At 38.4% G+C, this 21,431-nt stretch overlaps 1 protein-coding gene across 2 annotated transcripts in view; it reads left to right on the forward strand.

Moving 5' to 3' along the window:
- LOC113569668 (metabotropic glutamate receptor 4-like) overlaps window positions 1–21,127 on the forward strand; it is a 94,311-nt gene extending 73,184 nt beyond the window's left edge. The window contains exons 7-12 of one of the 2 annotated variants that reach the window (XM_026997632.2): window positions 5,331–5,531; window positions 8,252–8,388; window positions 8,572–9,507; window positions 18,049–18,298; window positions 18,951–19,833; window positions 20,003–21,127. In XM_026997632.2, the coding sequence (XP_026853433.2) occupies window positions 5,331–5,531; window positions 8,252–8,388; window positions 8,572–9,507; window positions 18,049–18,298; window positions 18,951–19,000 (1,574 nt within the window). In that variant the 3' untranslated portion in view covers window positions 19,001–19,833; window positions 20,003–21,127. Of the gene's footprint in view, window positions 1–5,330; window positions 5,532–7,186; window positions 7,618–8,251; window positions 8,389–8,571; window positions 9,508–18,048; window positions 18,299–18,950; window positions 19,834–20,002 lie in introns of those variants that run through there. The other variant, XM_035524710.1, reaches the window with a different exon arrangement.
- Window positions 21,128–21,431: the final 304 nt, after the last annotated feature.

The raw sequence follows: 21,431 nt of genomic DNA on the forward strand, positions 1-21,431 counted from the left end.
TATATGTGATTTTTGCCTTGCCTGTGCACAGTGTGGATGCTTTAGGGATTGAGTGTGAAAACAGAAAGTGGCATTTCTTCACAGCATTAAGTGAATAGTCTACCATAGATGCATTTGCAGACACTGAAAATGGTCCACAATTTAATGACAGCTGCTTGTCCACAATTTAATGACAGCTGCTTGTCTGCTTGCTGTGGTTTATAAACAGTGTCACTGCCATGATGTTTGAGTAACACTTACTGAGCTACTAGTATACTGAGACTGGTAGGCAAAAATAATGTATAATCTTGTTGGAATGCAATTATAAGTGCTTGTTTTTGCAGTGTGGTATCTCCAAGGGGCCAGTTATTAAATGGAGAATACTGAGGCAGAAATACAGTCCACTGCCTATAGCTCAAGAAGCACTTTTGCCTATTTAAGTATCACAGCACTGTTGGAAGAATGTTTGCAAACAATCGAGTTGACATATTTTGAAGTGAGTCTTAACTTTGCTTAATTGTCTTATATAATTATAATTATTTATTTGTATATTGAGCTGTAAGAAAGTGCAGCAGGCTTCTACATTGACATAAATTAACAGATTTTTCATGATAATTATTCATGAACAAGAGTATATACTTTATTACAAAATGTAATTATTTGTTCAGTCATGAGCCAAATAAAAAATACATGTTAAAATATATTTTATATGCTGCTGTGTCAGAGAGGCTGGTGTGCTCATGTGAGAAGGCTCTATGTCATTCCTGTGCTTCTCTGAGATTCAGTAGGGTTAGCCGCAGAGAGCACCATCAATGCTGTGATTCTCCAGCACTCACAAAAGCCCTGTGGTTATTGAAGGATTAAAGGGCTGCAATACTCTGCAGCAAACAGGCTCTGTTTCTCAGTCCACACCATGAACATTCTATCCTCCTTCTATCAGACCTGAATAACAACCCTGCCAGTCCCCACACTGGGAGAAGCTGTGAGCCTTTGTGCATCTCACTTATATGAAGTCATATTATAAAGGATGAAGTTTGGGTTATGACAGTGTATTAAGAAGATAACTATGGGTAGTTGTTGGTGTTCCTAATCACTGATCTTTTGGGCTAGAAGAAAAAGATAGTGGATTGTTTTAAACACAAAGGGGTTTTAAAATATTTCTCTAACATTGCATAAGTATTTATAGTTACTGGAATAAAATTCCTGTAAAATTTCTGTATGCATGTATTATTGTATTATCTTTTCTAAAAAGATTACATCTAGGTCAGAGACAAAAGCCTCCAAGCTATTGTGCCTAAACTATTTTAAAAGAACAATTATTCATAACTGGAACAAATTAATGGTTGAAGTAAAGCACAAAGTAAGGCATAGAATTTCTGAAGCAGCCAGTGTGCTCTCTGAATTGATTATAATGGCTATGTCTATTTGGATTATTTTTCCTTTCCAGCCAAAAGTTAATGGATTGCTTCATTACATTCATTTGGAAAGAGGCACATCCAGTGACAGTCCAGTGTAATTCATTCAGTTGTGTTTTGGCCAGTGTAATCTTCACATCTCATATAACAAAGTTGAGTGTCAGTCTTGAGATTGGTGTTGGTAAAGGTTTTCATTCAGTTTTTACTGCTTGAGCTGAGCTGATTCTTGCAGAAGTAAAGATAAATTGATAGGTTAAAGCTGATAGTTGTCATTGTCTATGATGTCTGGTGACTGTTAGTTAAATCAAGTTAAACTAACAAACATGACACAGTCTGTTCCTAAACCATCAGGCCTGTTAATAAGATATGAGTATTTAGTATAAATGATATAAAGCCTGGCCATCTGAGGTTAAGGTCACTGGACCAGGGTTGAGGGTTCAGAGAAGGACATGCAAAAACATCTAAAAAATCAAGGCTCCAAATGAAAAAATAGAAAGCTGCAGCACATAAAAACCTCTGGAGGTTTTTCTTGATACACTATGAAAGTCCTGGGGGGAGCAGAGCCATCAGAGGAGGGAAGCCTAGCTCTTTACAATCCATGAGTGGTGAGAGGTGCAGGAAGTCAGGAGTGTGGTACTCTGTCACAGCCTGTACTCCTGACACTGCCGAGCCCTGGAAAAGCCCTCTGTGATGCCTCTTTTAATCTAAATGGATTTCTCTGAAGGCCGAAAACCTACCTAGTGGAGCGAATGTGGGCGTGCTCTGGTTTGGGATGAGAACTGTGTATTTGTGGAGAAGGCAAGACAAAGATATGTGGCAGACGAATGTGTTTGTGTGTGGGTATTTGTGTATATACCAAGACAAAGTGGAGTGTGTGGTCTGGCCATTCTTCCTCTGATACAGAGTTATTACAATATCTTTCTTTTCCACACAGATCCACAGCTACTCCTCATCACTCCAAATGCAAGTATAGGCCTATAGACTAGTATAGGCCTTTTTAGGTTAACTTAAAGGTGGTAGGTTAACATTTTAATTATTAAAAACAGAGGCAGAGATGTGTGCTCAGTAAAGCCCAAATGTGATCTAATTTCCTGACTCAGCTAAGGAAAAAGTGCAAGATGAGCAAAACAACACTTTCCTAATAGTACTATAATACAACTGAGAGAGTCCTGAATGGTGGTAATCCTAATGGTAATCCATAAATTACAGTCATAACCATTGTCCAAGGATAGACATCCAGCAGTCATCCAGCAGCTCAAAATGTAAAGTCCATTTATGCATATAATGTCAAGGCTACACAAAAAGAAAGAGAAAAAAAACAGGTAGAAATACCCCCATGTAGAAAGGGCAGGGACAATGGTCAGTTGGAGGTGATGATAAGGGACATATGTGAGGACAGAACTGGGAGAAAAGAACTGGGAGGAAGAACAGAAAAAAACAAACATAACAAAGCAAATGTCTGTGGACAGGATGTTATGGGAAGCATGACACAGAGGAACTTGACTATGCCTGACATACAGAGAGAGTTGTATATCTTCCTTGCCTGGATGTACAGTATGTCATCCGGCCACAATAGAAAGTCCTGGCACCTGACCACAGTTTCTCCTCTAAGTCATGTTAGAACCTGCATATTTCTATTGTAGTGCTTAGTATCTCTATATTGAATGCACACATTATGTTCTGTACTGGCTTTATAATAATGTGTGATTTCTAAACGTATTGTAATGTTGATTCTTCACTTGTATGCATTATATACTTTATCACATTATGTATTTTTACATTCTTTACATATTGTGTTCATTACATATTTTATTATTTTCCTACCATTACTGGGTACAGCAGAACAAGTAAGCATTCCACTGCCCCTGTTGTATATAGCAAATGAGATTTCACAATCCTGAATCTTGTTAGGGCCAGACCTCAACCAGTCCAACCGGATATGGAACTTGTTCAATAGCTCACCCACTCACAATGAAGTCAGTTGTGTAATTTATGTATGTTACCTGGTTTCCCAAAAGCAACATTACTCAAAGATCATTGGGAGATGGTAAAGACAGTTTTAAAGCTTGTTCTGTGAGCTAAGATTAGCTATATCTATATCTCTATATATGATAAGCTATATAACTATATCTTAGGCATAAGCAACATTGGCTTCAATATATTGTATATTGACTATACCCTGATAACACAGTTAAGGGTCATTGTCCAACTAAATTTCTCTTTTTACTTGTAACCTATCATGCTTCCAACTGGCTTGTTCATGCCATTTCATGCCAATTTGAAAACCTTTAATTTTTTATTAGGTGACTAAAGGACAAATGTAGCTTAACAATTTAAAATATTTAATTCTGAATTATTTTTAAACTGGTAAAGAAAGGTTGATGTGTTTAAATCCCTTTAATATACTTCAATAGCTTTTCAAATTTTCTTTGCACATCAAGCCAGAGGTGGAATTTGTCCATGCGCTAATGTTTTTGTTGATAGTGTAGAGCCTATGAGCAACTCTGAAGTTAGTAGCTTATGGTCCAGCTAGCCTGAATTAGATATTTGATACGAGGCTTTATATTTCAGAAATGGTAATATCACATAGGGACAATATCTACTTAAAGAAACAGAATGTGAATGTACACATATATTTACTGGTTATTATTAGCAGTCCAGAACAATAGCCATTGTTAATGTTCACATAAGAATCCTTCTAATATTACCATGCTAACATGAATTGGAGACCACTAAAATTAATAGAACATTAGTGGTAATAATATAACTAATAGAACAGACTGTATAAGAGAATTTTCATAAAGGTTTTGTTAGTCATTGACTGAAGGATGCAAAAAGATGATTGTCATGGTTCATTCCAGGCATTATTTTGAAGAGAGCATTCTGAAATTGAGCCCTGCCTCTTTGACACGTGCCAGTTCTTTTGCAGTCTGCTTAGGTTATAATTGAAGCAGGTTCAATTAAGATCTTATAAAAACAACAACAACAGCAACAACAAAAAAACATGCAGTGCAATCCAGCTCTAATGAATATACACGTCTGACACAGTTATATGAACAGGGAAAGATAATTAATCCTGCTAGCTCTCTCCCTGCATATTACTCCATTCTCATGCATTAGCCCAACTGTTCACTCATTAGCCAAACTCTTCAGTCAGAAAGAAAAACAGCTAGATGCAACACATACCTAGTTGTTTTAAGAAGGTACTTCTTTTAAATAAATGGTTGTTTCTATTTTACAAGGTATGTTAAAGAAAGTTCTTTTTCTGTTATATTCAGGTGTGTACAAAAATAAATAATTAATATGATTTTTCTGAATATTGCAAAGTGCTGAGTTCTTTATTTGGTCATAAATTATAAACATTGTTTGGATCTTAGGTGGGAAAATAAATAAACTATTTAAAAACACATTTTGTGCAAAACCTTGGCATTTGATACCCCATACACTTGATACCCCATTCATAAAGTAATTATACTAATAAACTAATAATATTTTACACCTGAAACCATGGCAGTGTCCTTAACAATGACATTAATCCCTACAGAAATATACTGAATCAAACTGTTATTCTTATTGTATTAGTTATTTTGTTTTTTAAGCCCTGGAGCCTTGTTTCTGCTGTAGACCTTCTTATTTGTTTCATATATAAGATGTGTGAGAAGTTAAGAGAGAGGGACAGTTGTCTTTACAGTGATTACTTCTTCCACCAAAAGTACAAACTGGTGAATTTAGAAAGAGGTCTCTCTCTCTTTGATCTCAAAGCCAACTGATTAATTATTCTAATTACTTTCCCCTTTCATCATTGCTCTTCATTGACCTGGTGGATTTTTGTGTTTGCAAATTAAATTGTTCTGTAAGGTAGCAAAGGAAATTCAGTGATGAGCCTTTATATTACTCACCAAGCACTAAATTCTAGCTGCCTCTGTTGCCTTGCAGACCAAGAGAGGATCGGGAAGGACTCTGCATATGAGCAGGAGGGTAAAGTGATGTTTGTTATCAACGCTGTCTATGCCATGGCCCATGCTCTCCATCACATGCACAGAGACCTGTGTCCAGGCAAGGTGGTACTCTGCTCCAAAATGGATCCTATAGATGGAGCCCTACTTCTGAAGTACATCCGCAAAGTCAACATCACAGGTCAGCATCTGGCTTTCAAGAAAATGTCCAACTTTTAATTTTTCCTTCTTACAGCTATGAAGAACAAGAACTGGTCAGTAAAATTTGGATTGGGTATGGTATTAATTAGGTAAGGTTTGGATTGGGTGTGGTTTTCAGGTTTTAAAAGTATATATAGAATGCACATGCATGGAGGGCATGTTTGAAAAGTGGTCCATAGATCTTGTTTTTCATATTCCCATTTCAGATGTAAACTGTCAACAGACAACTGAACAAATAAAAGAGTATTACACTAGCTACAGGGCTGAATTGGAAATGTGTGTTGTTGGAAAAAAATAAAATCCCCAAAAGGACAGCAGACTGCTCCTCAGAAAAGTGTTGAACATGTGCAAAGCATCTCCAGACCCTCAATAGAATATTCTTCTGCCTCTGTTAAAGCAGCTTTATATGGGCTAACAAACACTTTTAAAAACTCAGTCTTCTTCCTTTACCTACAGCAAAAATTAAAAGATGTGCTAAGAATTGTAATATCTTCTTTTCTGCTCTAAAACATTTGGAAGCACTGCAGCAGACCTGCAGGAAGTATGGTGCCACAAAATGGTAACCCATGTTTTTACTTAATAGCCATCAGAATGAGATCACTGCCTGCTGGTTTTTAACTCATACACCAGCATCATAATGCATGTGTATGCTGAATACAACCACTCACTCACAGCCCCTCTGGAACTGAAGGCTTCAGATGCTTATAGTTAAAATCATCCAATTCTGTGTAATTCTCAGATGCCCATTTTTCTGTCTGTGAAGTTATATTCTCAGAGCACACAAAGGTTCACAAAGGGCTCAGAGGTTTCATATTTTTCGAAACTAGTCTGAGATTACTTACCACCTTTGCTGTTTCACCCACACACACGTTTTTGATGAGTCTTTGAGTGAGGTTCATTAGAGACTTCAATAGACAGAGATTGTCAACGCATCTCAGTTTGCCCCTAGGCCCTTCTCATAGCCGCTGCGTCTCTATTATGCATCCCTGTGAAGACCCGCAATTTTGGGCTGTGTCCCAAACTATTAGCAGCCAGGAGGAGTGGTTCTTAAAGCCTTCCATAATGAGACTGCATGCCCATGACTTTTTTCTGATCATATCCCATAATTCTTTGTGATAATAGTAAGCATGGAGTGCCACTTGCAGTGAAGTGGGACTGGGTACGGGGTTAATTGAAACTGGGAGAGCTCTGCTTCTGTAGATCTTAACCTTAAAAATCATGATTTTTTAAAAATGTTTTATTAATATACTTTGTCATGTCAATGTAGTTTATTTTAGTCTTTACAACAGAATGTTATATAGAGGAAGGAAGAATGTCATTACTGAATATTTCTAGGATGGAAAAGATTTTTTTAAAAGTTTTCTTTGTTCAAGCTTTGAAATGTTTTTTTTGTTTGTTTGTTTTTGTATCACCTGTCAACTTCATTTTTATGTATTTTAGCACCAGAATATTTACAAATTATATCCAAGCATGGTTAACTCATTGTCCATCATTTACTGATTGAAATGTTCATTAATTTATTTGCTGCTAAATTGCTGCTAATCTGTTGTGATAGCTTGATCAGTAAGTCTTCCATTTTAAAAGGGATATCAGTGAGAAAGAGTAAGAGCTTCCCTTTGTGTTCTTGGTTTACAGGCTTGGATTTGTATTGAAAGAAGCCTATAAATGAGGGTGCTCAAACTCCAAACTCCAAACTCAATACCATACTTTCATCTTTCACTTAATTATTTGAGTCTTTATTTTGGAATGATCTCAAACCACTGGAGTGATCTCAAACCACTGGAGTGATCTCAAGTCACTGGAGTGATCTCAAGTCACTGGAGTGATCTCAAATCACTGTGCAAATGTGGCACATCAAAAAAGCTTTCATCCTTGGTACAAACCCGTACGGCATGTTATAGTAATATCACCAGTTGCTTAAAATCTGATCATGACAAAACTGATAAACTGGGAAATGTAGTTGTGAAATAATGTCTTGTAATCCAATTAAGTGATTTTAAATTTCCAAGGTATAAGTCACTATAGTTATGTACATCAGTGTTTGAAATGTCACTTGAATAAACATTCCCCCCTTATAAATTCCTACAATTTTTTACATTTGTGTATGTTTTTGTGGTGCACTGCACTGTTGTCACTCTGTGGTTAAGAAATATTTTCTGCTCTTAATCCAGCGGGACTGACTCATCATGCTCTGGATTAGGGATCATGAATTTTTCAGCAAAAGAAGTGGATATTCATCAATGCAAATCCATCCTTCCTGATCCTTCCTGGTTTTCAGTTAGAAAGACCTGTATGAACTGGAATTTGGAACACTGAACCAGATATGGTGGAAACAAAATTTCTTGTGCTATTGTTCGGTTAAATGCCAGGGCCTGGAAAATGTGGCCTGATGGTTTGAATGCAGAAAGAAAGATTTTCTACCTCAATCAAGATACCCAATTCTGTGTTTACAAAGGTGTTTTTTCTTCACAATAATTTGTCTGATCATTTCAATACATGTAACTCTTGATTGATTCATTTATTTCCTTGAAGTGTATTTTCAGCAAAACTCTTTTGCAAAATACAAAATCTGCCAATACAGATCAAGGATGTATTCACTCTAAATGTACCACCATCACTAATGGCAGGGATGATGCCATTACATTTTATGATTTTGATGGCTAATGATGCCTAATTGTGGCTTCCTGCTCCTATCTCCAGTCACAGCTGGCAATCCGGTGCAGTTCAATGAGAATGGAGATGCCCCAGGCCGATATGATATCTTCCAGTACCAGATAAATAACAATACAGCTGAGTACAAATACATTGGCAACTGGACTGACCAGCTCAGCCTTAATGTAAGTCTCTCTTTTTATGCAAGTTCAATCCAGGTTGACATATAAGCCTAAATCCTGCAATAAATAAATACTGGCATCTAAAGGGCAGTTTTTACCTTGTGTTGTATTGATTCAGAGAAGCTCATTGTGACAGTGTTTTAAAAATGTGCTTCTGTGTGAAAAAAAATGCCTGGTGTGTTTTAGATGCCAATGATGCAGTGGCCTGGTGGTGTGCAACAGGCTCCTTCCTCCACCTGCAGCCAGCCCTGCAAGCCAGGCTGGCGCAAGAAGGTTGTCAAGGGCATCCCTTGCTGTTGGCACTGCGAACGCTGTGATGGTTACCAGTACCAGGCTGACCAGTTGACCTGCAAGATGTGCCGCTTCGACCTGCGCCCCAATCAGAACCACACAGGTTGCCAACCCATCCCCATCATCAAGCTGGAGTGGAGCTCGCCATGGGCGGTCATCCCTGTACTCTTGGCCATCCTGGGCATCATGGCCACTCTGTTTGTGGTGGTCACCTTCATACGCTACAATGACACACCAATCGTCAAGGCATCAGGACGGGAGCTGAGCTACGTCCTGCTGGCTGGCATCTTCCTCTGTTATGCCACTTCTTTTCTGATGATATCTGCTCCAGACATTGGGATCTGCTCACTCCGACGCATCTTCCTGGGCCTGGGGATGAGTATCAGCTATGCTGCGCTGCTGACCAAAACCAACCGGATTTACCGTATTTTTGAGCAGGGGAAGATGTCAGTGAGCGCCCCGCGGTTCATCAGCCCAGCATCCCAGCTGGTGATCACCTTCAGTCTGATCTCTGTTCAGCTCCTAGGAGTGTGTATCTGGTTCGTGGTAGACCCTCCACAGGCTTTCATTGACTATGAGGACCAGCGCATGGCGAACCCGGAGATGGCGCGGGGAGTGCTCAAGTGTGACATCTCGGACTTGTCACTCATCTGTCTTCTGGGGTACAGCATGTTGCTGATGGTCACGTGTACAGTCTATGCCATAAAGACGCGTGGCGTACCGGAGACCTTCAATGAGGCAAAGCCCATCGGCTTCACCATGTACACCACCTGCATCATCTGGCTGGCCTTCATCCCCATCTTCTTTGGCACATCACAGTCGATGGAAAAGGTGAGATGAACAAATCTGGTGATACTTGCTGGGTATATGTGAAGTTTGGCTAGAAGAACATAACATTATTTACTTTAGCCTAATTAGAAAGTGACATCAATTTTAGCATTCAGAAAGAAAAATTATGGAAACTGAAATAGTCATTAATTTTGATTTTTAAATGAGATTCAATAAACAGTAAACAGCAAACATAGGAAGTGAGCAAAATCCCTCTGAAATGTTGTCATCATGAGGACACAACAGACTGATGTCATTTTGTTGACCATATCACGGTAGACTCCAGATTGTGGAAAACAAGAGCTTTCATTTCTTCCCACTCTACTCTGTGCCTTCAGAGATGAAAGAGGCTTTGAAAATAGCAAGGAGATTGAGAAGTGTGCTTTGCTGTAGATGAAGCAAGTCGTTGAGACGCACTGCCTTAGAATAACAGATGTTCTTAAATATTGGCCATAGGAAACTCTGTAAAAACAGAATTTTGTCTGCCACCCCCATGCACTCTACTTCATTTCTCTTTTCTGCTAATTTCAGTTAGAAAGCCACAGCCCTTCTGTTTCTGTAGCTTAAGATAACAGTTGTCAACCTCCTTCACTTTCAGTGTTATTTAATTAGTTCTGTTTTTAGGAGCATGAAACAAAGTAGTAATGTGGGATTCATTTATTTTTTATTTGCTGGTTACCTTCCCCTTTTTAAGTTGTGCGCACACTCATGTTTTAAATGCTGTCCAATAGTCCTCCATTCACTGCAGCAGTGAGTCCTTCAGTGCATTAAGCCAGATGGTTTAAAAAGAAATGAGTAATTACTTTTGCACAAGGCTATATTTTATATATACAAAAATCAATAAATAATACAACAGCCTCACACAACAGTAAAATGATGACTTACTCAGAAAAAACTCTTACGGGCACCCACCTTAACCTCCATTCAGCTACAGTTTTTGTTCTTTTTCCCTCATTTTCTGAACTTCACAATCAGCAAAATGCAAACAGAAGCAGGAATTTGTATTTGCCTGGTCTGCTGGTTTCATTTGCAATGTCAACATAAAACAAAAAGAAAAAATCAAATACTCATCTTTAAAACAAACAAAGAATTACCATATCAAAACAAGAATGTCTCACAATTAGATCGAGCTGACAAGCACAACAAAACAGAAGGAGTCATAGATGACATCTTTTTATAGAGCAATTAAATGCCTCACTTCCTCCTATCTCTTGATTTACTTTATCTGACTACATGGCTGCTCATTGCCAATTTACTGTAAGACTATGTATCAGCTTCCACACTGATACATGCCGCGAATACCACCAGAGGCTTCCCAAAGCATCTGGTCCAGTCCCAGCAAGTGATTTTAGATTTTAGACTGGGAAGACTGTGCTCAACACTGAAGTCTGGGTCTAAGCCACCCACCTTGAATAGGCAGCTATTTGTAGGCATCCCCACCTGGGAGAATTGCAGGCTGTCACCATGGTGCTAAATGATTCACTTGCATGAGATCTTCCTCCATTTTGAGGCTGACAGAATAATTATTGTCTCTTCGAGTGTGAGACCAACAGCTCTTATTTACATACATGTGTATTTCAGAGCTGGAAGAATCTTCGAATAACATCCTGACCCATCTCTTGACACACAGGTGAAAAAAACCATATCCGCTGTGGATTTATGATCGCTGTCTTGTTCACTTCTCTTATTACTTTTAGATTTCAAAGCATCTGAGTATTAGCCTGGCAATGGAAATATTGTTATGCAGTCTAAATTATAGATGAGTTGAATTACAGCTGTGATGTAACATTCCTAATAAGGTGATATCTGACACACTTGTATCAGCATTAAGCAATTACCGGTCAAGGTGTGAATCTCCACACCAAAACTAACTGCTTCTGTTTATTCCTTTACCCAAATTACAGAGTCCGTTTTCTGCTTCTCATTATTCATAAAACATAGTTTTATAGGAATGTGAATAGGTCACTCTCTATTACACATGAGGTTTAATTTCACCACTCTTCATTTACCTGCAGAACCTTACAATTACATGATTGACAAAGTTACTATCTAATTTTCACATCCTGAAATGGAAAAGAAAGTAGAGCAGTGAGTATGCACTGGAACACACTAGGGACAGAGTCTCTCGGGACTAAACCCGGTTTAGTCCCCTGTTCCCGTTTCACTTGTCTACTATCCCTCATTAGGCTGCTGTCATAGTGTCTGCACATACATCGCCTCAGGCTGAGATGCTGATGTGAGCTGTGTGTTGTGTTCTGTTGGGCTATGCAGTTCAGTCATCATTTCGGTATTCCTAAACTACATATTTAAGCACCAGTGTGGATTTTTTTTTTAATTAAATTAACTACAGACTAATAGACTAACAGCTAATTAGTGGTAAAATGTAATAAGACTTTGGTAATAGATGCAAGTCAGTGAGACTGATACTAAAATGAATGAAACAGTACTTGTGTAAGACTTATCAACACAAACAACATCCTTGCTGAGAGTCCTTCACTCTAAAGTGGACAATTTAATGCCTAAGAAAATTATTATAACTTGATTAATAATACAGAATTACATTTCAAACAGTGACACCTTGAAATTTGAAAACATTGATAGGCTTTATTCAAATTCAAATATGGATTGTCCACCAGAGTATCTCCCGCAGTATACATTGTTTATTACAATATAAACAGTTATCAGTTTTTGCATCATGCCTCATTTTCTTCTCAAATTTTTGTGACCTGTTTCCTGTTCTGGTAAGTGGGATATCCTTAAGATTAGTATTTCAAAACTCATCAACTACCTGAGTATAAAACACACTGTGTGTGTGATTTCATCACTATTGTATTGTCAGGTAACTTTGAACATGATTACTTTACCAACAAATGAGTAATATATACATGAATACTGCTGCATGCAGTTCAATTCATTTTATTCTCATTTGCTTTTTTTTATACTTTCTATCTTCATTTTCCTATTTTTGGGTGGCTATACTGCCAAGAGGCCTCATTTTCACACCGAGTTTTCTCCTGAGTATAAGCCTTTCCTCGCAGCTTGTGTAAGAACTCGTTCTCTAAAAAACTCCTTATTGACAGTAAACTCCACTGGGGCAACATCACAGCAGTGGGTCACATATATAAAGGGGCAGTTAGACCTATTTGCAAGTAAGCCCTTTTCTTCTTACCTAGTGTAACAAATTCAGTGCTACAGCCTATTGTTTCTCTTCTCTCTACACACAGTTTGAAGGCAGTGCCAGAACCACTCAGTTACCTTAATATAATGAAGTATGCAGGAGTGGTTAGAGCACACCTCCCTAAAGCAGCGAAACAGACATGCCATAACACTTGGGTGTGTGGCTATTTCAAGTTTGCTATTTTTTTTTATATCATTGTGAGGTGTGTCCTTTGGGTTTTTAATGAGCACGGACTATTCTGGTGCAAGAACTTTATTACAAAAGCCACGGTGTGAATAAAAACTTTAATTTGGTTAGCTTTTCTTTGATGCTTAAATAAATGTAAAGAAATGATCAGTTTTGAACAGTTGCAAACTAAATATAATGCCATGTAATGGATGAAATAAGGTATTTATAGATACCTTTTGTATACATAATAAATGTAATGTGACAGAAACGAACCAGGTGCTTGTGAATTAAAAGGGAGTTAGCAATTTTAATAACACAGTGAATTCCTTACCAGAATGAGCACAGATCAAAACCAGAAAGAGAGGCAACCAGTACATACAGGAGAGACAAAGTCATAAATGATCAAACAGCAACAGTAGAGCCAAAACAACATATAAAGAAAAAACCTGCAGACAACACTGGTCAGCAGTGATTTTTCATCCCTGCAAAAAAATACCTCTTCATGATGTATTTTTGCACATTGACTATAAATATGCTCTCCATCACCCATAGTTTTTTTTGCTTCACTACACTCAAAAATTCTAAAAACAGATTTGGATTCAGAAAAAGGTTCAGATTTTGTTGTCCCAGTGTGCTATTAACAGGAATTGACAAACAAAATAGGTTGGTACATGGAAGTGGCAGACAGGATAAGAACACTCGGTATGTTTTAGAATGGCAAGAATTTCACTGAACAGAACAATTTAAGAAGGAGAACTGAAATTAGGCACAGCATATAAAAGTCAGTAATCGGGTGATGTTGAACAGGGAAGAGGATTGTAGTTGGTGGATTGTGGTGGGGCAGGTGTCGGGTGTTATTCCTTAGATTAGACTGAGCCAGTAGGTGAAGATGGGACAAGAGATATTAAAGTAGACAGGGAGCATGACAGTACCCCGACCTTCCAAGGAGTTCGAGCCAGCTAGGAACGAGGACAGCCACAACAACTGCAACCCACGCTTCAGGAGACACTACATGGGGTGACCACTGGAGCTACTGTGGCACTGAGCTAACACAATGGGATGATCTTTGGAGCTACTGCCAGAACCAGCAGTAGTAGGAGCACTGGGCCACCTTCTGCGATGATCTCTGGTGCATGGAACAGGTTTCTCTGGATGGCAGTGCTGGAAGCCTGCCAGGTCCTATGGACGTCCTATGGTGAAGCCTAGCTCCTCACCTCAGGGCAATAGCCCTCCCAGTTGACCAAATACTGTAGTCACCCAGCCCATCTCTGAGAGCCCAGCAAACAGTGTAGAATGGAATGCTCTCAATGACAACTAGAGGGGGTTGCTCATCGTTTGCCGTGGCCTTGTCCAGCAGACCTGGAATAACAGGCTTAAGAAAGCACACATAGAAAAAGTTAGAAATACTAAGTGGGCAGATTGTTTCAAGTTCAAGTTTCAAGTTTGGTTTATTTGTCACATACATAGTCATACACAATATAACTCGTAGTGAAATGGTTGAGAGTGCTCTGTCCAAACAGGGGTGCATAGAGGAATATATATATTCTATATATGTACAAAAATATATTAGCAATGTATGTACAATATATGTATATTATGTTTATATACACAATGTACAATGTATATGGTTGTGTATATATGTAAGTACACAATCTACAGACATATTTACAGTTTTTATGTTACATGGTGGTAATTGAATATATATATACAGTTATTGAATATATACAGTTATGTTACATGGTGGTGGTGGTCCCCACAGTTTATCGGTTTCCCTGATTCAGGGCCTGAATGGCCTTTGTGAAGAAGCTCCTCTTCAGTCTCTCTGTCTTGGTCTTCAGGGAGCGAAAGCGCTTCCCTGACCTCAACAGAGAGAAGAGCCTATTGAGTTGAGATTGAGTTGATATATAACCTTTTTAATTTGTCTAACAACTTGGAATGCATTGAAATACTTGGGCTGTAATTTTCTGCTTCTCTAAGCAAACTTGAAATCCATGGTTGACAGTCAAACTCTGGTAGGTAGGTGGGGGTCTCCTGGCAATGGTTCACTTGGGCTTTATGTTGTCTTAGGACACACTCAATCCATTGGTAGGTGCTTTCCCACACCTCCTTACTCTACCTCACCCAGTCATTCACTATAGGTACATCAAATGAGAAGGCTGACCATGGCATGAGAGGAGAATGCACTCAATGTACTTTTTAGAGTTCTAAATGCAAAAATGGATTACGGGTTCCAGATGAACTTTTTGGCTCCTCCTTGAAGGACAGTGGTCAGTGGGGCTGCAGTGCTGCTATAGTTCCTGAAACTTCCAAAAAAATTTGGCAAACTTGAGAAAACATTACAGCTCCTTGACTGATGTGGGTGTAGGCCAATTGACAATCACTTGTATTTTGTGAATCTCGATCACCACGCCATCAGGGCTGATATTGTATCCAAGCATTGAGATGACTTTGAGATGGAATTCACATTTCCCATTAGTTTTCACTACTAGTTTTCTAGTAGTTTGGAGAAGACCTGACAGACATGTTTGATATAGGACTCACATAAAGTAGTATATTATTGATTAGAATTTGAACATTCTAGATGGGAATACATAACCTGGAAGTATAACCAAAAATTCATAATGTCAATTAGAGGTAATGATGGCAGTCTTCCAGTCATCGCCCTCCTTAATCCTGATAAGGATGTAGACTCTCATAATCCAGTAAAAAAAACTTGGCTCCACATAGTAGGCTATGGGAACAGGTACATTTGTGATTTGATTATAAGTGATTTGATTCAGGCCTTCATAACAAGGATAAAGACGACCACCTTTCTTAATAACCTAACAAAAAATAACCCTGTAGTTGCATGGGATGTGGAGAGATGGGTGAACCCCTGTGCTAGGGCTTCTGAGATGTATTCATCCATAGATCTTTATTTGGCCTAGGTTAATGGATAGATTCTTGATCTAGGAGTAATTGTGCCTTCAACAAGCTTGATAGCACAGTCATAAGGATGGTGATGTGAAAGTTTGGTGGTGTTGACTTTACTAAAAACGTCTCTTAGGTGAGTATACTCAGGGTAGATATCCTGCCTGAGGCATGGCTCATCTAAAGAAAGGAGACCAAGACATCTTATGTTCCAACCAAGAGATAAGGGGATTATGCGTTATTAACCAATGAAGTCCTAATATGATATCATAATCAGAAGAATCTGCCACAAAAAGCATAATTAGTTCAGTATGAACAACACTGGTCACCATTTTTGATGGGTGCTGTTATTGTAGAGATAATGCCTTCTCCTACAGGGTCCCTGTCCAAGGCTTACAGCCAAAGTGGTGTCAGTACGGTTTCAACTTGGAGCTTCAACAGCTCCACAAGTCAGGTGTGTATGAGATTTCCCTCAGCACCAGAGTCAATTAACACTGAAAAGACAAGACAAAATTAATGCTGTATAACATCACAGGCATAATGAGACTTTGAGAAAAAACCCTTAGTGGGAAAACACATTAGCACGTGGCATATACTCCATGCTCTGTCCAGAGTTTGGCACTTTAGATCTCTGTGCCTGGTCTTCACAGTCACATAATACATGACCAGTTCTGCCACAGTACAAGCAAAGGTTCTCATGTAACCTGCGGAGAGTCTTCTCACGGCACAAATGAGAAGTGTCACACAACATGGCTTAGGACCGAGGACTAGCTTTGAAGGGATCTCTAGAGACGATTGCTGGAGTATATTGGGGGAAGGGCCCTCCACTGGTTTTGTGACAAGGGCTTGTTCAGGCATGCTGGGACAGTGTGTTGCAGGGTTTTCTTGTAGACAGTAGTTAATCAAGACAAACAAAAAGCATGATCATTTAAAGTTTAGTCCCCTCATCTCTGCATTCTAGTTTTGGACTGATTCACCTATTTTGTAGTGAGAAGGTGGGTTCCTTCATGCTTTCAGCAATCTGGGCAAGTTGTTTCTGCTGCTCTTTTTGCTGTAGAGTGACAGAGCCAACTGACCATGTGAAGTCATCAAACCACTGTCGGTTCTGTTCCAAGAGCCATCCTTGGTTACTGACTACTGTGTTTAATGATTCCAAAGCCACCATCTGCATGGTGGCAGAGTATTCTGTAAAGTGACAGACTCTAACCAGATGCTCACAGATTGGAAAAGAATCAGTGGTTGTAATAACAAAGGGATCCATGTTCACAAAATAAATAAATCAAAATCAGGAAAAGAGTCAACCTATGATAAAACAGGTCGGTGGACCAAAGTGGCAGACAAGAAAAATGCTCGGTATGCTTACATTGACCATTGTAATATTTCTCAAAAAGGCACTTAACAGAATTATTTAAATAGGGGAAATTGAATGAGTGACAAGTGTGCAAAGTTAATAATTAGGTGATATAGAATGGGGAAATGGACTGTAAATGGTGCATCGTAGCAGTGTTGGTGTCAGGTGGTTTTCCATAGACTTGACCCAGCCAGTAGGCAAGATGGAATGAGGAATATCAGACAATGGGAGCATGACAATCAAGTAATGACTGCCAGTATCTGTTTTTTGTCCCAAGGCAGATTTATTTTAAGCAGTATATCAACTTCACTTCTGGAGCTTTATAGATGTTCACTCAAACTAAATTATGATTCAATACAGAAATTGATATTTCCACTGCTCCTTAACTGTTCAGGGGGTAATGCATCACCTAGGAATTCTGTAGATGATAAAACTTTATGAATCAAGCCTGCAGGAACTATGCATTTTGATGGAAAGCACAGGGTGTATTGTCTAGTAACTCTACTAGCATGCTTTTATATGTTTGATGGTTGCCGTTTTCCTATTCTTACAATTACTGACTTGTAGGTAATTAATTTATTCATTTTCTGCAATTGAAGAGGTAGGTTCAGTAAATAACCTTTACAGAATGAACATTTAATTATCAATAGTATGTCAACTCTCACTTGCATTTCAACATCTAAACTAAATATATTGAATTATGAATGAGATAAAGTCCTAATTTATATAAAGTGGTAATGCATGCTTGTCTGGGCACTTCAGAACACTGATCAATTATTAGAATTGATAATACTTTCATACCTTTAGATGGGCAAGCAATTAGGCTAGCTTACATAAAATCAGTCTCACAGAAGAATGATATACTCTCAGGAATCAGTGTTTTAAAACAGTAGTCAAGACTTCTTTGTCACTTTTTGCACTCTTATCCCAATGGCAGATGTACATCCAGACAACCACCCTGACCATCTCCATCAGCCTGAGTGCATCTGTGTCTCTGGGTCTACTCTACATGCCCAAAGTCTACGTGGTGCTCCTCCACCCTGAGCAGAACGTGGCCAAGCGCAGCACACGCAGCCTCAAAGCAGTGGTCACCGCCGCCACTATGTCCAACAAATTCAACCCCAAGGCCAGTCTGCGGCCCAATGGAGAGGCCAAGACTGAGCTGTGCGAGAATCTGGAAACTCAAGGTGGGATTTCGCCCATTTTTTGCCATTTGAGGGATTCCTCAAATTGTAGTCCATTTAAAATCAAATTAAATAATTATGAAAACCAGGATGTAGGTGTTGAAATCATATGTGGTCGTGCTCTAATTCTGTCTTTTGTGATTTCTATTATGTAGTCGACAGAATTAGGTCACTGCAAAACATGGTGGCAATTAACTGTTAAGCCCATTTTTGTTGAGTTTGTTTAATATTTAAGAAACTGCCTAGCTTATCACATTTTGCAATTGACTCTTTAAATTAGCAAGAAGTAAATTGGTTCTCTTGCTGTTTTCCTTGTAGTCTCACATGGAACTTATCTCCAAGTATTTGAATATCAATAACAGGGAGCGGAATGCAGACAGCGTTTATGTAGCGGTAAATAGAAGCTTAAAGGCCTGACTCAGCAGAAATAACTTGGACAATTATGCAAACATACTCCCCCAACTTGCATCTGCAGTGGGTGGAGAGCTTTGAAGAGCACACATAGAGATATACTGTCACCACAGACATGGGATTCAGGAGGATTACAGGCTACTCCAATCGTATAATGTCATTAGCACATAAAAGACCTGGTGTTAACAAGCAGGGAGTTGATTCTTCTAGTATATTACATACCATGTTGTCTCCTCTCTTTCAGGACTTAGCCCCAAACAAACATATATCAGCTACAGCAACCACGCAATCTAACAATTTACAAATGGAAACGGAGAAGCATGATGGGAAGAGAGTGCATCACGGTTGGCCACTCATATGGTTTGTTTTATAAGGGGGAGACATATTTTAAAAAAAAAAAAGACCTTGGGCAACCAAGAAGAAATATTTCAATGAATGAAGTCAGATGAAGATAATGAGGGGACATGTTAACAGGCTGGGACTATTACAAACATACCTGAAAGGTTTATCCAGTTATCCTGAAGGATCTGCCCAACCATAAAACCATAAAAGCACAAGAAGCAAATGCAAGTCACTGCTATGGACTTCAGTGTACAGATGAGTTTCAGTGCAAACATGGAAAATATCAATCCCCTGGAAAAGAACTTCTCCCCAAAATTGTTATGAACAGTGGTGCATGTGTTAACCAGTGAATGTAACAGTAAACATGTATGCAATGCTTCTATGTTCTAATTGATCTGCGAACATGTCCACTTGCATATGCTGAATAGGGATTTAGCAAGCATTTGACATGGTTGATTGGCAGTGTTTTGAGATCCTGTATGGACACTGTTGTGCTGAACAAGTTAGTCTCTCCAAATACCCTTTACTCAGTCTCCTTTAAGTCTGCCTCTGCATTTCCTATCTGCAGTTCAAGCTTGGTCAGCTGTGTTTCAAAGACACTGCAAGACTAAAGCCTTCTCTCAGTTTTGGGGTATAGAAATATCATACTGTCAACTGTTTGCTCTTGGCCAAGTCAGATTCAAGATGGACAAAGGAAAAATAGTTGTCTTAGACAGGGCCTTGGATTGACTGGACCCCTAAACATGACAGATGTCACCAGAGCAGAAGATGAGCTCTGCGTTATGGTAAATAGATTTAATTGACACTTAGACATTTGGTAATTTTGTTGTTAAATATAAAACAGTCAGTAAGAGTTTTGTATTTGGAAACATACCATAACATCTGCCATTAGCAGATATTGTATGTTGATATTTTATTTCTGGAATTTCAGTACTAATAAAAATTTATTTGTAGGTAATGCAGATTTGTGGCGATGCAGTTTCCTGTGGAGAAAGCATCAGAAATCAAGGCCTGTATGGTGAATCCTAAAAGAAACATCTGTTAACTCAAAGCGATACATCAAAGTGAGACTAATCTCAGGAGGAGAGAGGTTATTTTCTGCATTCTACTTTTTTGCTGTGTTTCTTGTTATTATTTTTTTAGTCTTTGCCTGTTGAAAGACATGATCCTGAAACAATGGCAGTGGACATTAATAAAGTATCTGTATTCTGTTTCTGTACCTAAATTGCTTTTTTTGCTAATGATTTACATTACACCACCAGTGTAATATATTGAGTAACACTGTTTAATATCCAATACATACATGCACTTACATAATGGAAGACAGTGTATACATTAAATACACAGAGGATGCATTGTTACTTATTGTTACTCATTATATAACACTGTAATTAATGTCCAAGAATGTTCACGTGTTATATAGTGCTCACTGCCATTCCGTGCAAATGTGTTTTGGTTTTTTTTATTAAATTTTTAATGAAAGTTTGCCTGTTCTCAAATTCCATTCATGTCTGCAGCCAATTAATTCTCCCTAATGGAAATTGTTCACCAGCATGTTGGATACTCATGATGATTAACATCATGTCAATTAACATCAATATGAAAGTGATGCAATGAACTCTTACTAACACATCTGTGTGCCCAGTGAGTGACATTAGAACCTTCTTACCTACAATAGGTTGATTAAGTAAGAAGAGGGAATATATCTAATACAGATCTAACAATATTATAGCTATTATACACCACAGTACTTATGATACTTAAGTACATGTAGTAGTACTTTTGTACTTTAAATCAAATGAACATTTAAACAGAGGACCTCTACTATTATTTGGATAAGATTTTACCAAGGGCAACTTTTCTTTCACGTCAGATACAGAATGTGTGTACTTTGCCCACCACTGTTAAAATATGCTGAATAATGTTGCTGAATATAGAACTGTACAATCATTCTTCAAAATACTGACCAAATCATTTTTAAATATACTACTTTACTGTGCTCTGATTTGGTTGTTTGTTTGTTTGAGTGAGTGTGTACCTATGTACTGACATGTTTTTTCCATCCATTATTAATGTGTGTGATGATGCAGAAATAAAAAGGAAAAAAAACAAAAAAAACATGGACTTTGGCCTCCATTTTTTAGGAATGAGGTGGGTGAAGGGCTCATCAGTATCCCATCTCTTCTGGAGTATGGTTCAGTTACTCAAAACGGCTCATTCGCCCATTCAGTTCTGACAACCATACTGAGGTTCAGTTTAATTTAAAAAGCCTGTTATCTCATTTTAATGAGGTTTAAATTATGCAGTAATAACATTATGCTATTATGTAGTAATAAAATTGTAATTTTTATTGCTTTTGGTTCTGTAATTCAGAAAATTGTGC

The sequence above is a fragment of the Electrophorus electricus genome, chromosome 3, assembly GCF_013358815.1.
Source record: "Electrophorus electricus isolate fEleEle1 chromosome 3, fEleEle1.pri, whole genome shotgun sequence".
Taxonomy (NCBI): domain Eukaryota; kingdom Metazoa; phylum Chordata; class Actinopteri; order Gymnotiformes; family Gymnotidae; genus Electrophorus; species Electrophorus electricus.